The sequence below is a fragment of the Aspergillus neoniger genome (genome assembly GCF_003184625.1).
Source record: "Aspergillus neoniger CBS 115656 unplaced genomic scaffold BO87scaffold_12, whole genome shotgun sequence".
NCBI classification, from domain to species: Eukaryota; Fungi; Ascomycota; class Eurotiomycetes; order Eurotiales; family Aspergillaceae; genus Aspergillus; species Aspergillus neoniger.
Window position 1 is genome coordinate 512,575 of NW_020291140.1, and position 16,428 is coordinate 529,002.

At 51.8% G+C, this 16,428-nt stretch overlaps 4 protein-coding genes across 4 annotated transcripts; 3 read left to right on the forward strand and 1 right to left on the reverse strand.

Annotated features, from left to right (window-relative positions):
- Positions 1–254: 254 nt before the first annotated feature.
- On the forward strand, positions 255–2,070 carry BO87DRAFT_30208 (putative salicylate hydroxylase). The gene is made up of 6 exons (XM_025619190.1): positions 255–513; positions 569–739; positions 794–946; positions 1,009–1,089; positions 1,146–1,596; positions 1,657–2,070. Exons 1-6 carry the CDS (start codon positions 427–429, stop codon positions 1,962–1,964), a joined length of 1,251 nt encoding a protein of 416 aa, XP_025480947.1. The 5' UTR covers positions 255–426; the 3' UTR covers positions 1,965–2,070.
- Positions 2,071–2,371: 301 nt separating this feature from the next.
- On the forward strand, positions 2,372–5,134 carry BO87DRAFT_424954 (early growth response protein; the record flags this gene model as incomplete). The annotated part of the gene is made up of 5 exons (XM_025627269.1): positions 2,372–2,508; positions 2,568–3,753; positions 3,818–4,087; positions 4,162–4,303; positions 4,350–5,134. The coding sequence occupies 5 exons, from the start codon at positions 2,372–2,374 to the stop codon at positions 5,132–5,134; spliced, it is 2,520 nt and encodes an 839-aa protein (XP_025480948.1).
- Positions 5,135–5,999: 865 nt separating this feature from the next.
- BO87DRAFT_458176 (ATP-dependent RNA helicase BRR2) lies at positions 6,000–13,057 on the reverse strand. The gene is made up of 2 exons (XM_025628857.1): positions 6,701–13,057; positions 6,000–6,646 (listed from the first exon to the last, which is right to left on the reverse strand). Exons 1-2 carry the CDS (start codon positions 12,811–12,813, stop codon positions 6,115–6,117), a joined length of 6,645 nt encoding a protein of 2,214 aa, XP_025480949.1. The 5' UTR covers positions 12,814–13,057; the 3' UTR covers positions 6,000–6,114.
- Positions 13,058–13,264: 207 nt separating this feature from the next.
- BO87DRAFT_356785 (mismatch repair ATPase MSH1) lies at positions 13,265–16,415 on the forward strand (the record flags this gene model as incomplete). Its single annotated transcript, XM_025621383.1, has 3 exons — positions 13,265–13,621; positions 13,700–14,621; positions 14,674–16,415. The coding sequence occupies 3 exons, from the start codon at positions 13,265–13,267 to the stop codon at positions 16,413–16,415; spliced, it is 3,021 nt and encodes a 1,006-aa protein (XP_025480950.1).
- Between the last annotated feature and the right edge of the window lie 13 nt (positions 16,416–16,428).

Below are 16,428 nucleotides of genomic sequence, written 5' to 3' on the forward strand. Positions count from 1 at the left end.
ACCTAGCACTGTCAGCCAGAGACCCGCAGATCGTGAAATAAGGGTCCAAGTCTCCGAGCCCTACAGAAAGGATGTTTGGCATCGTACCGAGGATTCGCCGTTGCAGATAGCGGCTTCTACCCAATGCCACGGAAGGGATAGTTTAGCATTTAAGATTTGAATTTATGACTTCATAGCGCAAATGCAAAACACCGGTTCACTTGGTTCTCCTGTCCGGTGGAGCTACCATGCAAAGATTTGATGCTCAGCCAAGAACCGATCGGCTACTGTGGGCAGACCGAAGAGAGATGCCGAGTGGTCTGGCCGAGAACTTGATTCAACCACGTGTATAAAGCAAGCAAGATGTCCACTCGATAGCCACACTAGAATGTTTTCCGCTGCACGTCTACTTACTTTAATACTCTTCAATATAAGTGCTGTTTCAAAATGCCCTTGAAGATTGTCGTGGTTGGTGTTGGCCTGGCTGGTCTGGGCGCAACCATTGCGTTGAACCGCCAAGGTCATGATATTGAGGTGTGTCAATAGGGCTACACTATCGCTCAATCCTGAGTGGAGCTAACTTCATCAGATCCTCGAGCAGTCCGGCTTCCTGAATGAAGTAGGAGCTGCAATCCACATGGCGCCTAATGCCACGCGCATTCTCAAAGAATGGGGATGCAACTTGGGGGACCTGCAGCCGGTCCACTGCAACAAAATGCGGTTGTGGGATCACCGAGGAAACCTTACTCATACCCCAGTTGTAGGTGCTATTCTTAAAGGTTGAGATGGTCGACCATGGCTAATAATCATGCAGGTGACCAAGGATGCCCAGGAAGCACTGGGCATCTACGATGAGTGGTTACTCACACACCGAGTAGATTTGCACAATACCCTTAGGGGCTTAGCTGCCAAGGAGGTCAATGGCAAGAAGCCTACTATTCACTTGCGTTCTCGTGTAGCTTCGGTGGTCAGTATATACTATTCTGCTTCATCCAGTGTTTCCAGGCTACTCACCTAGATGATTGATAGGATCCCAAGGCTGGAGTGGTAACCCTCGAGGACGGTAGCAAGTACACTGGTGACCTAATCATTGGAGCGGATGGCATGCATGTACGAACTATCTCCTTTGTGGAACCTATGTCTAGTATACTAATGTGTTCTACTAGTCTCGGTGTGTTAGCAGTATCATCGGTGGACCTACGAAGAAGGAAAGCACAGGGCAGAACTGCTTTCGCTTCCTTATCCCTGTTTCCAAGATGAAAAGCAACCCTCTCACTGCCTCTCTTCTGGAAAAGATGGGATCGGGCGCTGTGGACGTTTTCACCGCAGAGGATCGCCGAATAGTCGTCTATCCCTGTCGTCACGGCGATTTGCTCAATGTCGCTGCCATCCATCCTTCAGGAGCCGACTCTAGCGCTAGAGAGTCTTCATGGCTAGACAGCGGCAATCTGGATTCGTTGCTTGAAACATGCAGTGTGTTCAGCCCTGAGCTTCAAGAAATGTGCAAGTTGGCAGAAGATCTGAAGCTCTGGAGCTTGGCATCTCGTTCTCCACCGCGCACCTTCATCCGTGGCAAGCTAGCACTCATCGGAGATGCGGCCCACCCAACACTGCCTCGTGAGTTTCTGGTGACTCCGGGCTTATGCTGCGCCCAGTGCTAACTACATCATGACTTAGACCAGGGACAAGGCGGTGCACAGAGCCTCGAAGATGGAGCAGCTCTGGGCGCCCTTTTCACACCCGAATGTACCAAAGATGATATCCCGGGCAGACTGGAACTTTACAACAAGGTACGCTATGGGCGATCTGTAACGGTGATGCTCATGTCCAAGGTAAGCGACGATCGCCGCGGCCAGATGTTAGACGAGTTGAGGACGTATGTGCCCGATGCTAAGATGCCTCCGGATATGTTTTCCTACACCTGGAGGTCGTACCCCAGTCGGGAAGCTCAACAGCTTCTCCGGGCAGCTCAAGTGAGCGCCTAATGCAGCGTGACTCTCTTTAAAAGTACTGCAACAGACCCGAGTGCTGTCACTCTGTCCTGATCCTGCCCAATAGGCCTATGTAATAAATAGAATTGTCAAATGATTGCTTAATACTACAGCCTATGTATAGATATCTAGGAACCGCACAGAAATGCTGTATCGGGTTCGCGTAGGAAATCGAAGGGGAAGAAAGAGAGGTTAGATGTGGAGTCTTTGTGGATTGAACGGAGGAAGTGGGTGGAGTCCTGTTCGGGATTAGCGGCGATGGCCCGAAGAGCAGGCCGCATCCCATGCCCCCCCAGTCCCTTTCCATCCTGGTAACAGCAACTACAATGCTACCTGAGTGCCTATCATTCAGTCCTTCAGGTGATGCTGTACAACTTATACTTACAGAATAATCTGGTGCAATGCAATCCACCCAGTGGCGCTGCGAAGCTTGCAATGCTTCATTCCAGCGGCCCGAGCACTATCAGCGCCACATCCGCACTCATACCAAGGAAAAGCCCTTTGCTTGTGTCGAGTGCGGCCAACAGTTCAGTCGGGTGTATGCCCTCGTTTACTTGTGAATCATGTAGTGCCTTTAAGCTGATATGCAGTCTCTAGAGACTCACTTGCTCGTCATCACGGCACAAAACATGAACATATCGTCCCCAATGGTAGCGCGCATACCAGTGAGCGACGCCGGGTGGCGCAGGCATGCAAGCAGTGTAATTTGTCCAAAGTTCGCTGTGACGGTCAGACACCGTGTCAGAGGTGTGAGAAAAATAGGGCCGAGTGCGTTTACCAGTCACCCCAGAAGCGAAAGCTCACGAATGCTGCTGCTACAACACATCCTTCAAACTCAAAACGGCGCCGTAGTACAGCTACACCTCAGAATTGGGAACCATCTCACACACCGGATCAGCAAGATGACGAAGGAGCATCAGACCAACTCCCAGAGGACATTATTTTACCACCGTCACCTACCATACATTCAATGACTCAACTGCAGCCTACAACGTCAAGAGTAAATGCCAGGAGCATGGAAAATGCGGAGGCGTTTGGAAGTGGCAGTCACCTTACGAGCCACGTTCCAGCAGCTACGCACGAGAGTACATCGGCCTTGCTCGCCACAGATGCGATGGGATTTGAGAGCTTCTTGGGCCTTGACATTGATGCTAATGTGCTACCTGGTATCCTAGAGCAGACCCCTCCATTGAACGATGGTCCGAATGATTTGTGGTTGGCCTCAGCCGAGACGGAGTCCTCATCTCCCCTGTTAAATACAGTCTCGAGGATAGCTCGGCCATTCCTACCGTTGACACCAAGTGCAGTTGCCGAAATCTACGGTCATGATCACTCCCTGGAAACCGACGAAGCCATGGAACCAAGACGGTATTCCCCAACTACTATCACTATCGATGCGCAGCTGTCCTTCCCAGACATGGAGGGCCTGTCTATAGAACGAGTGGACGAAGAGAACTTTGCCCACGTGAACGACGTGCCTGCTGCAGCGGTGGAAGAAGTACATCGTGTGGCGCGGATCATGCAAGGAAACCCGACCTTTCCACCGTTCACTGAGCTGAAAATTCCACCCTTGCCGGTAATCAATTCTTGGGTGCAGCTGTATTTTGAGCACTTCCATCCCGTTTTCCCTATATTGCACAAGCCGTCTTTCTGTACACCGGGCACGCATTGGCTCCTTATCTTTGTCGTGAGTGCTATCGGCGCTCAATTCTCCGGGCTCCCACATGCGCAGACCTGTTCGAGAGCTATGCATGAGCTGGTGAGACGTCAGTCCATGCATCTGGTAAGCGAGGTCCCGCAGCTTATATGCTCAATGCTTTACGATTGGCAAGACACTTATTTGCTAGTGTGAGAATCTGAATGTACATGCCCGGGAGCTGTGGCTTATGCGGGTCTTCCTTCTCAACCTACTGGGGCTGCGATACTCTGGCGAACGGAGGGCCCTAGAAATCGCTGAAGTGTACCAAGTGGTTCCAGTTACCGTGGCTCGGCGAAGTCAGATCTTCAGAAGCATTGTATCCCTCCAGAAAATCCATCAGCTAGAGCTTCCAAATGCCCAAAAATGGCAAATCTGGACTCTGGATGAGGAGAGGCGACGCACCGGTTACGCTATCTGGGTTAGTGGTTCCCCAAATCTTTTCGTGCTTACCTGGACATATTAGCTATTACAGCATCTGACGTGGCCATGTAGCTAGTGGATACAGCTTTCTCCATACATTTTGATTTGTCTTCTATAGTACGGGATGATGAGATGCAGAATACCCTGCCCCAGGAAGAGGAGCTCTGGGAAGCGGCGACAGCACAGGGCTGGGCTACTTTCCCAACACGCACAAGTAGGTTTCGATATGCCATTTCCTATGGTCACTTCTAACATATCAGGCCGAAATAAAGCCTTTACATTGGAGCATATTGCTTCTGATAGAAACTGGTCGGCTGTCTGGTCTAAAACTGGCACTCTTGGGAAGCAAGCTATTATCCAGCTCCTACTCAATGCCGTCAGTGGTCACCAAAAGTTCTCAGGATTCTCATCATCAAATTCAAGTGAAGTGGATAAAGATTTGAGACAACTACTGGAGATCACAGAGAATGAGGAAGAATATTCCTCCCATGACCTCAAAGCCTGCGCGACTCACAGGCTCATGATTCTCTATGCCCTCATGATCAACAATATTCCGAAACTGCCATTACTACCTACAGCTTTGAAGATCAAAGGCCGGCAGCTGAGTGAGTTTGACTTGGGCAAAATAGCTGACGAATGGGGCGCTGTGTCACATAAAGGAAGATCAGCCATCTTTTACGCCGCACGGGTACTCGAAACCGTGCGATCCCATCACTGTGCACATTTCTCCACCCCCGTCTTCTTCTTCCGAGCCGTCCTAGTGATATGGCTGTACTCTTCACTCTGCAACCCCCAATGCTACCCTTCTCCCGCGACTGAGGCGCCGTCTATTACCCTCCGTGCCCCGGACTGGGGTGGCATGAACGCTGTTGAATGGATCAACACTGGCTGGGGCCGCATCAAACTGCCCGGAATTGGTGACATCATGTCTGATCGAGGCCGCTCCAGATTCTTAGACGAATCAATCTTGAGCCTCAGAGCGCTGAAGTACTGGGGTATCAGTAGGATCTATGAGCAAGTTCTGACACGACTACGAGCGCCCTAAGCAACCCGCTGGTATGGGTCGTCCTCGGTATCACTCAATACTCACTATATTATCCATTCTGTCTGTCTTCTTTCCAATATAGCCCCCCATCTAAGGCCCCTGGGATTATGTCATGACCTTTGCCAGAGCAAACGAGACGCGAGCGGCCCACTTCCTAAACAACTGAAGTGAAGGACCCATGCTCTTGCGGCTCGGGTCCACAGAACAGCCCTAATCGGTAAATGGACACGCTCTCTCGGGCTTCGGGCTTCCGACATCCGCTGAATCATCTCTCCAACCATGCCCAGCAGATATTGTTCCTAACCTCAAAAGGTAGGGATATGTAAAACATTTCTTCATTAGGCTAAAGAAGAGTCCATGAAGTACCATACGCTAAAATCATCTAAGTCAAATATCAAACAACGCTGACAGTCATGAAGTCAGTCTGTCGAGTCAGCTCGGCTCGGGCCCGCAGCAGCCATCCATCCCACCGCCTGTCTCCATTTGGCTTCTTCTGCCAACCGGGATCTTCATCATCCGACTACCTTTGAGGTATATGGAGACTGCTATTTCCCAGTGAAATAAGCTGCAGATGTACACATGGCCACTGCATAGTGATCGATTTATGTGGATTATGCAGGTAGCCAGGATTTCGGATTTACTTCCAAGAAAAGGAAATAATCTGTTTCTTCCTAATCCTTCAATCTCTAACGGTCTTATTCTTATCAGAAGCGTGCTGGTTGAGCTCCAAGAAGGCAGGTTGAGTGAATTCGAGGATTGTGCCTCAAAATATTGCCCGATAGACTCTAGTTACTAGTAATTTACTCCTATGAGAAATAGTGTACAATAGAATTCACACGTAAGTAGAAAAAATAATCATAACTTTGAACAAACGATTCATGTTATTCCACATTACACATATAATTACAGAAATGCGAACCATAATGAAATCATTCCCAACCAGAACCATCCACGGCGAAGAGATTTAACCATCAATCCATCTACTCCTCGTCTTCCTCTTCCTCGTCCTCATCCTCATCCATTCCCTCAGCAGCCGTAACAGTAAATGTAGGAGCCTGATCCACACCAACGTAACTATCACTCATCAAGTACAGAGTCAGCTCGTGCTCACCAGGCGTAGGCACGATGTATTCGAGACGCAGCTCCAACTTGCGACCGATAGTGATACGCTTAATAGCCAGCAGGTTCTTTGTCTTCTCGTCGCCGACCACGAGCCACCAGTTCTCCATCTTCTTGTTGGGGTAGAAGGGTGCGTGCACGGAGGTGTCGGGCTCTTCGTCTTCTTCGACCTCGCGCTCGATCTTGACCTTGAGGTAGCTTGGCTCGCCGGAGGTGACGCTCTCTGGGTCTTCGACTTCGAAGTCCAGTTCGAGGTTGGGGTACTTCTCGTTGGTGAAGGCCGCGGCTTGTGCCAGTTGTCTGTTGTCCAGGCCGAGGCGCTTGACCAAGGTCGCGTAGTCCTTGTTCTCGGAGGGGTCCATGGCTTCCATGAACTCGAAGATGTCGTTGATGCTGGGAGGGTTGTTAGTGATGTTGGTATAGGAGGGAGGGGATGATGGGACATACTTGTACTCGTTGGCCACCTTGATGGCGTCGGGGCCGAAGTGAGGAATCTGCTTCAGAGGGCTGTCGCGGTCCCACATGGCCTGGACGACCATCTGGGACATCTCCATGGCGTTCATGGCGTTCAGGTGGCCCTCGGAAGAGAGGACATCGACACAAGCACTCAGCAGGTTGAGAACCTTGCTGACAATGACCTCCTGATCCTTGGCAAGATCGATCGGCAACTGCATGCGCGAGAAGTGAGCTTGCAGCAGCACGAAGGCCTTGAAGTGCGGCGAGTCGTAGGCGACCTGCGACATCTTGACAGGCACACGGTCGTAGACGCGACGCAGGATGTGGTCCTCGTGACGGCGCATCTGGATCGACTCGAATTCTGTAGCTGATGTGATAATCTCCAGAATACCCTTGAGCTTCGTGCGAGCCGACAGGGAGAGAAGGAAGGTCTGCATTGTGATGAAGGAGATGTTGTAGTAAGACCCAATCATGGCCGCGTTCAGAGGCGATACGCTGTCATCCTCCTCATCCAGGTCAACGATCTTGGCATCCGACAGTTCCTTCAGCGTGTTCTCCAGCAGTTCCGACAGGAAAGTGCTGAGGCCCTCGTGGCTGACATCAGTCAGACCGTAGAAGCTGGGGTTGGCCAAAAGCCGACGGTAGAAGTAGGTGTGAGTCATCCAGTCGATCGCATCTTGAGTTGATCCAATCGTCCTGGTGCTGATCTCTGTGACGAAGGCGTCATGCAAGTAGGCTTGCAGGTGACTCTCAACGGGCAGAGCTTCGTTCAGGAACTTCTTGTAGTATTCCCGCTTGACAGCTGGGACCATGAGCACACCACGACCAATCTTATCCTCGCCAGGACGAGAGGCCTTGCCGAACATCTGGAGAATCTCGCTGATAGGGTAGTCGATATAGCGGTGCTCCCGGCCTTCGAAGAACTGCGTTCCCATGACAACTACGAGATGTGCAGTGAGATTGAGCTCCCAGCAGACATCTCTGGAGGCAAGGAGGACTTGGATTGCACCGATGCTGAAGAGATGAGAGACAATGCGCTTGTCGGTCGCGCTGAGCGCTTCGTGGTAGTAACCAATGCCGTGTGACAGTGACTCTGCGAGAGTTTGTTCATTAATGCGGCCCAGGAGAGGCGCCAGCTCATTGGCATCGGCGTTAAGGAACCGGTCTTCATCATCGTCAGTAGCGCAGGCAGCCAGGAGATCCATAGCGGTGGAACGAGTCTGCTTGCGGCTAGGCACGAAGACGATGGCAGGTTTGTCGGGGGATAGCTGAAGGATCGAAAGATACGCTGGCCTGGCCATGGCGAGCATAAGCGAGGGGAAGTGGGGGATGGTGAAAGACTGGATATGAAGCTCCAGAGGCACCGGCCGGGCATGCGGGCTGAAGTTGTAGATTGTGTGCTTGTTGGCACCAATCCACTCACCCAGGTCGCGAGCATTAGCAAGCGGCACGCTCAGACCAACAATACGCATGCCACTCTCGGTTTCCAGCGCCATGGAGTGCATACGAGAGACCACCACCTCGTACACATATCCTCCGTAGCCACCGAGCATTTGGATCTCATCAGCGATGAAAAGCTGCACTGCCCGGACGTTCTTACGCTTCCGCCACTGTCTGGACAAGACATCCCATTGAGTAGGGGTGGCAAGGACAAGGTCGGCACGCTCTAGAAGCCGGAGGTCGGCAGTCGTCTCGCCAGTAAGCTTCAAAATAGTCTTCCCGCCGGCGACGTTGCTCAGTCGCTTCTCCCAATCGGCGAGGCGTTGGTCAACCAATTCCTGGAACGGGGCAATGTAAACGGCCCTGCCACTGTCTTCCTGAGCCCAATGACGCAGCAGCGCAAGTTCTGCGCAAACAGTCTTGCCACTGCCGGTAGGAGCACCGATGAAGACATTGTCATCCGTACCGAACAGAGACTTGAAGGTCTGTGTTTGGATCTTGTTGAAGTATTGCCACTCAGGGTACAGTTGCTGGTATTCATCGCGCTTCAGTGCCTTGACAGGAGCACGTTGCATATCTAAGAGAGGAGTGTGCGGGGGGAAGCGTTCCGGAAGAATAAGCTTCTGGAAAGAAACAGCGATCTTCGTTTCCGAGTGCATCCAACGGTCCGAAACGAGCGAGATGAAGTAGTTGGGGGGCATAGGTTCGGTGATCGGAACAGTAAATTCGACAAGGTGCTCGTTCATCTCGGACTGCGCAATGTCTCCGCGGAGAAGGAACTGATCATGGAATAGAATTTCCTCTCCATCGCAATCTTCGACCAAGATCCAGAAGTCCTGTGCGTTTCCATGGAGCGCCTCATCCCACACAAAGTTGGGAGTAATGGTCAACTCAACCCGGAGCATAGAACGAGTGACAGGCTGAACCTGCGCTTGAACTTCCAAGCGAGGGAATTTGGAGACGAGATCACAGACAACACGACCAGCCTTTGGCATACCGAGAAGCTCACCCATGCGAGGAGGATCAAGGTCGAAATAACTAGCCCATGGCACATCGATTCTTTCAGCCTTCTGCAGGATGTCTCTAGGACAGTTGGGAAATTGACGCAGCGGCGTCATCGTCGGCCACATCCGTCGTTCAGCCATCTTACAGAGGTTGAGAGCCGTCTTGGCCACAGATGACCAGCCCTTCTTCAGGGAAATCTCAAACAGGGCGCGGAGAATACGACCAGCCGACTGTGTGACATAAACCATATCTGCCATAAGAGCCAGCCCCTCAAGCTTGAGTCTGGAAATATAGGCCTGCAGTAGAACATTGATCTTCGAGTGAGGCTCGTCGATGCCTTCCTTGACGGGAACAGGCACACGTCCCAACAACTTGGCAAGCTCGAGCTTTTCATCTTGACGGACTGGAATGTACTTGAATTCGTCACTCAAGGCGAAAATACGGAAAAGTTCGATGGGCGTGATGGAGGGCTGGATGTGCTGAGAGTACGTCAACATGGAGTTGTGGCCAATGTAGTAATGAGAGGCGATGCGTCCAAGCTCAGTCGACTGCAGGCGTCCTGTCCTCTTGTCATACTTGACAAGGCCTGCCCGCTCCAAGATTACTGCTGCAGAGTGGACAAGATCGACACGCTTCTGCTCCAGTGCCTCGTCGTCCTCGTAATCGGCGCCAACGCTGTACAATCCGGGTGAACGAAGCATACGGACGAACAAATAAGTGTATCCCAGCCAATCGACACCCTCGTCGCGCGAGCGAATATTGCCAAGAACGATCTCAGCATTCATATTATCCGCAAGCTTACTCATAAGCTGACTCTCGATCGGCAGCTGCTGGTTCATAAGCGACAGATAGTACTGAATCTCGGTCTGCGAGGTAATAATAATACCCTCACCGAATGTATCGTACTGAGGTCGTCCAGCTCGTCCCAGCATCTGGAGAACATCCTGAGGGCTAAGCTCAACCCAGCTACCCTTCTCAGGCGAGTAGATCTGAGTACCCTTGATGATGACGGTATGAGCAGGCAGGTTGACACCCCAGGCGAGAGTTGCCGTGCACACAAGGACTTGGATGCTACCATCACTGAACAGAGCCTGAACTGAATCACGATCCGCAAGACTCAGACCAGCATGGTGGATACCGAGGCCGTAGGGCAGAAGATCTTTGAGGGAAGGATCGTCCACGGTCTCGGCTTCTTCGGCCAAGATGGCTCTGCTTGCAGCATCGCTTCGCAGGATCTGACCAATGGTCTCCATTTCAAGAGCCTTGTCCCTGATGTACTTGGCGGTTTTGGCAGTCTCCTTTCGGGAGTGGACGAAAATAAGCATCTGATTCCTTCGTTGTCCAACCTGCTCAAGCACCTTGTTATAGCAAATATCGTTCATTGTCTTCAACTGCTTGATAGCCTTCTTGTCGGTAACACCAATGAACTCCTGCTTCAGCGGGCATGGTCTATAAGACCCGTCGAAATGGAAGAGACCTTTGAGGGGATCGACGCGCAAAAAGCTTGCAACATCACGGTAGTTGGGCAAAGTAGCACTGAGACCAACAATTCGCACAGGGTCACCGGTCTGTTCCACCTTGCGAATTGTTCTGCTGACGATGCTCTCGATGACAGGACCACGGTCGTCGTGAAGAAGATGGATTTCATCGATAACAATAAGACGAACGAGCCTTGTGTAGCTCGTTTCCGATGCCTTTCTTGTAATGACATCAAACTTCTCGGGGGTGGTCACAATAATCTGCGTTTCAGCAATTTGCTGTTTGGTGAGCTGGCGATCACCACTGAGTTCAGCAACCTTGATGCCATACGGCTCCAGTCGCTTGCCGAGGTTTCCGACTTGCTCCTGAACCAGCGCCTTCAACGGGGAGATGTAGATGATCTTGAAGTCATCCAACATGATCTCACCGGTTTCAGGGTTGCGGTTCTTTCCGATTTCGCGGAGAATTGTGAGCATGGCAACGTTCGTCTTTCCTGATCCTGTGGGAGCACAGACGAGCATGTTTCCATCGTCATGGAACGCAGATGGGAAGCACTTGGACTGGACCCGATTGAGCTCCTTCGCACTACCAAAGCCGATACGAGCCCACTCGGGCAGTTCGGTAGCCGGGATGTTCTTCTCCCCTGGCTCTCTCTTTGCCTGCGGAGGAGGCACATGAATCTCCTCATAGCCCTTGAACGTCCGCTTCGTAGAGCCCTGTGGTAGCTTGACGTTGGGGTTCGTCATCAAGTGGTTGCCCTGGTGGAAGACGAGGTTTTCCAGGTTGATCAGCCTCTTCGGCTGCAAGCCCCTCACCAGTCCTCCCTCTGTAGGCTTCTCTTCGGGTTGTTGAGGTGCACTCGGGACATCGACATCCATCAAATCCAGCTTGATCTTCTTCTCTGGCCGACCTGCACCTTCGGAACGAGTTGATTTACCCCGGATCTCGTCCAGAATCTGGCGATGTCCAGCCTCGACCATCTCACTCTCTACCAGGTGGCGGGCGTCTGCGTCTTCGGCCACTCGACGCCAGCGAGTGACCCAAACGATCTTATCCCGGTTGGTGACCAATTTGGCGACAAGGTCGGGGTTCTCGTAGTCGAACAATTCCATCAGGTCGTTTTCAACATCACGTAGCGGCCGCTCCGCGCCGTCCTCGCCCTGACCACCAAGGATCTCAAGTGCTTGTGTAGCCTTTTCATGCTGTATGTGGGCATCGGAATATGCGGCACCGATTTGACGCTGAAGCCAGTAGGCATCGATCTCCCGGGCAGGTACCGTTGATCCCTTGTCTCGTCGATCTGCATCCCGACCCAGGCCACCATCTATTACCATCTCTTCGGCCTCCTCAAGACCATCGAGATCCGCCTTCTCAGTGGTTGTCTCGTCGACTCCGGTAGCTTCTTGTTGATCGGCCTCTTCGTCCTCTGACAGTTCGTCGTCATCGCGTATCTCATCCACAGTGCCCATGCGCTCGTCGTCCTCATCCTCCTCATCGAAAACGACGGCAACACCTTGGCGCTCGTCCAGTTCGCCTTCACCTTCACCTTCCAAACCTTCGCCCATTTCTTCATCTTCGTCCTGCGCGTCGTAGTCTGTAATCTTTTTGCCGAGGTTGACGAGCTCATTGAACTCCTTTGGGTTCATCGAGCTTCCGAGCAGGTCATCGATCTCCTTCTTCTTGTCGAAGTCCTTCATCTCTCCATCCTTCAGCAATTCCAACACTGCATCAGCGGCACTTCGGACCACTTCGTGGGGGACGTCGCCAAGGTGGGTCGCGGTCATGGTGAGAATAAGGTCGTAGGTAGCTCGGGTGGCAGGCGTGCGGGGACGGTACTTGAGGCCCTCAATGAGGGCGTCTGCGGCAGAGAGAATCCCCTGGCCTCGTAGTTGTGCCGGTTGACCCCGTTGGGTCTTCCTCTGTTCACGGGCAAGCACATCTTCACCCTCTCGAATCGCACCGCGTTCAATGTCCGTCGGGCCGACAGTCTTCTTCTTCGTCTTAGGCGCATCATCACGCGCCATCCTGCCGCCCATCTCCCGAATACTTATGCGACCAGCGAGCGACTCTGGGTCTCCGGTGGGTTCATCGTTGACGCGAGAGATAAAACGACGGTCCGCCTGGAGAACCAGGTTGGACATCGCCGAGTACTTATATTGAGAAATATTCTGGTCCGCCATTTTGATGGTATATTATAACAAAAAACAATAGAACAAATGGTAAAGCGAACGTGCTGCGACGGTAATGTGTCGACTGGGCTCGGTGGAGCTCAGGTTCAGCCGGCGCGTCGAGACACCTGCGACAAGTAATGAATTTCGTGACGGTATGGGATCCTAAAAGGCTTCACAAACCTGGACCATCCTCCGGCAGCAAACAAGCACAGGGGTCGGCGCAAGGTTGCAAGCTGCTTGGGAGGAATTGGAGGAGTTTGAGTGAGTTGCGTTAGAGAGGTCGCGGGAAGTTCTTGTCAAGCAGATTTGCGTGGCAAGACGGGAAGGTTTGGCGAGCGGGAGCCTGAGGTATACACCCGCTCGCCGCTTTTCTGCCGCGCTTCTCGGCCTGTCATCTCATTGTATAGTTGCTTGTTCCCTTTCTCTCAACGCGCCGAAGACAACGCGCTGTTTCGGGATGATGCGCGCTCATGGACTACATATGTCCTATTTATGTCAGTCCCAAGCCCGTTCAATTGCTAGACCTGACATATTCCCACCATATCGTTGCCATGTACACAGGACCATCTGCCATCATGCCCGGCGACCGTCCACGCTTCTCCCCAAGGTAACTTGTTACTCGGTGCCGCGGCGAGGCGCCAAAACGAAGACTACTGTAAAGTTGAAAGATCTGCCCCAGGGGGCTTTGAAGCTGCAGCCTTATCAGGAAGTGGTGGACGATGCCCCCAAATATCCGGCGGTCGTCCAAGGACATTGGAACAATATGCAGAAGTTCAAAAATTGCGTGATCTTGACTAGAGTAGGCGGCTTCTACGAGGTATGACTACCATCTTAATACTTTTTCTAGATCTGTGGAATACAAATCTTTTAGAGAGTATCCCTGACCTTGTTTTAGCTCTATTTTGAGCAAGCTGAAGAGTTCGCCCCGTTGCTCAACCTTAAGCTTGCCTCCAAAAAGACCAGTGCCGGCCCTGTTCCTATGGCTGGTTTTCCCTTCTTCCAGCTAGACCGTTTCCTAAAGACCCTTGTTCAGGACCTGAACAAGTATGTGGCTGTCAGCGAGGAATTTCCGAATGCCGCAGAAGACAAGCTCCGATCCGGCGGTCTTCTCTTTGATCGTAAGGTAGCCAGAATCATCACACCTGGCACATTAATCGATGAGAAGTTCATGGATCCTTCCGAAAATAATTTTTTATTGGCAGTCTACATTGATAAATCTTCGCTGAAGGAGCAGTTGCAGCAACAGGATGCCTCATCCTCGCAACAGCACGTCCTATTATCCGCATCCCAAAATGTAGGCTTGTCCTGGTTGGACCTCTCCACAGGCGACTTCTTTACGCAAGTAACTACAGCACAGATGCTACCGTCTGCTATCGCCAGGATTGGCGCCCGAGAGATACTCGTGGACCAAGGTCTCCAGGATGTAGTCGGACAGGAGCTGCAGTTATTGATTGGACACGACCAACGATTAATGACTTTCTTCCAATTTCCGAAAAAGGTTGCGCCCATGGCCCGATGGGAGGCTATGCTTGAAGCCCCTGTGTCAGACGCCGCCGCAGAAACATTTACGCGTGAAGAAGTCGCCGCAGGGTATAGTCTCTTGGAGTATATCCGGGTTCAATTGCAAGGCTTGAATATGAAGCTTCAGCCTCCTCGTCGCCGACATTTGGACGAGTCAATGAGCATTGACCGGAATAGCTTGAGAGGTCTAGAAATACTGGAGACTGCCCGTGATGGCTTTGGGAAAGGAAGCCTACTTCATGCAGTGCGGCGGACTTCTACCAAGAGTGGAGCACGTTTGCTGAGAGACCGTTTAAGTATGCCTAATAATTTCCCTTAACCATTCTCCAAGGTCTAACATTGTGGCAGCGTCGCCTTCCACTTCTCTATCGATAATCAACGAACGGCTTGACCTTGTTTCGATATTCATCGAAGACCGTGATCTGCATGACAACGTGATTCAGTTTCTCAAACGCAGTTATGATGCCCAACGTCTAGTTCAGAAATTTACACTTGGTCGGGGTGACCCTGATGATTTGATTTGTCTTTCGAAGGCAATTGAAGCCTCCAAAGAAGTCCGACAAGTTCTATCAAGAAAGTGGCATAGCGAGGTTGATAGTCAAACCAAGCGCAGCATTGAAATTATGGTCGACCGAATCCACATGGATGGGCCTACAGTCTTAGCTGACAAAATCCTGGCAGCAATTGACGAGGAGGGTCTGCTGCAGAAGCAGCGCATTGAAGACGACACAGCTGCAGAAGCAGCACTTCTAGCACAGTCTGTCACCCTGAATGAGGGTATTCCAGAGGACATGGCTGCACTGCCGAAGAAAGTCAAGACCAAAAGTAGTGATCGGTCTAACGCAGCTGCGGATGAGGGGACGATTGCCGATACCTGGATCATGAGACGAGATGCAAGCCAAGCTTTAAGTGAACTCCATCAGGAGTTAGAGCAATTACATACAGCAAAATCAGAGCTAACACAGCGTCTTCGCGAGTCCGTGGGTTCATCTGCTCTAACTCTCAAGTGGACTCCGGGTTTAGGTCACATATGCCATGTCAAGGGGGCTAAAATCACCCAAGAATCATTGGAGGAACTTGGTGTAACACGAAATGTTTCGGCCACCAAGTCGACGAGGTCGTTCTACTTACCAACATGGACAGAGCTAGGCGGTCAGATGGATCAAGTGAGGGCTCAAATTCGTCAAGAGGAACAAGTGATCTTTGAGCAGCTGCGTCGGGAGGTCATCCTCAATCTTGTCAAAATCCGACGCAATGCAGCCGTTATGGACGAACTCGACGTCGCATGCTCATTTGCCACATTGGCGCATGAACAGCAACTAGTGCGCCCGATCCTCAACGAAGGCACGAGCCACAAGATTGTGGGCGGACGTCATCCCACAGTCAAGCTTGGACTCGAGGAGCAAGGCCGACGGTTTGTCAGCAATGATTGCTTTCTCGGAGGCCCAGAGCGTATATGGCTTGTGACCGGTCCCAACATGGCAGGTAAAAGCACGTTTCTGCGACAAAACGCACTCATCACTATACTAGCCCAGGTCGGGTCATTTGTCCCTGCAGCGTACGCAGAGATTGGATTGGTTGACCAGATCTTCAGTCGCATCGGAGCCGCTGATGATCTGTTCCGAGACCAGTCCACATTCATGGTGGAGATGCTGGAAACAGCAGCTATTCTCAAACAAGCAACCTCGCGCTCGTTTGTCATCATGGACGAGGTCGGGCGTGGGACCACGCCAGAAGACGGAACTGCCGTCAGTTTTGCATGCTTGCATCACCTGCATTATCACAACAAATGCCGGACACTGTTTGCGACTCATTTCCATGTCCTTGCCGACATGACCCACGACTTTGATACCCTCGGCAGATACTGCACCGATGTCAAAGAATCCGCTTCTGGATCATTCTCATTCGTCCATCGACTACGCAAAGGTGTGAACCGCGAGTCACATGCATTGAAAGTTGCTCAATTGGCCGGACTACCCATGGAGGCCATTGAAATGGCAAAGAGCGTGCGTCAGCGATTTTCTAACCACAACAACAGCCCACAATGGGATGAGAACTCGGCACCAAAACATACAGCAAACGGAGAATGAAACTGCCCATACC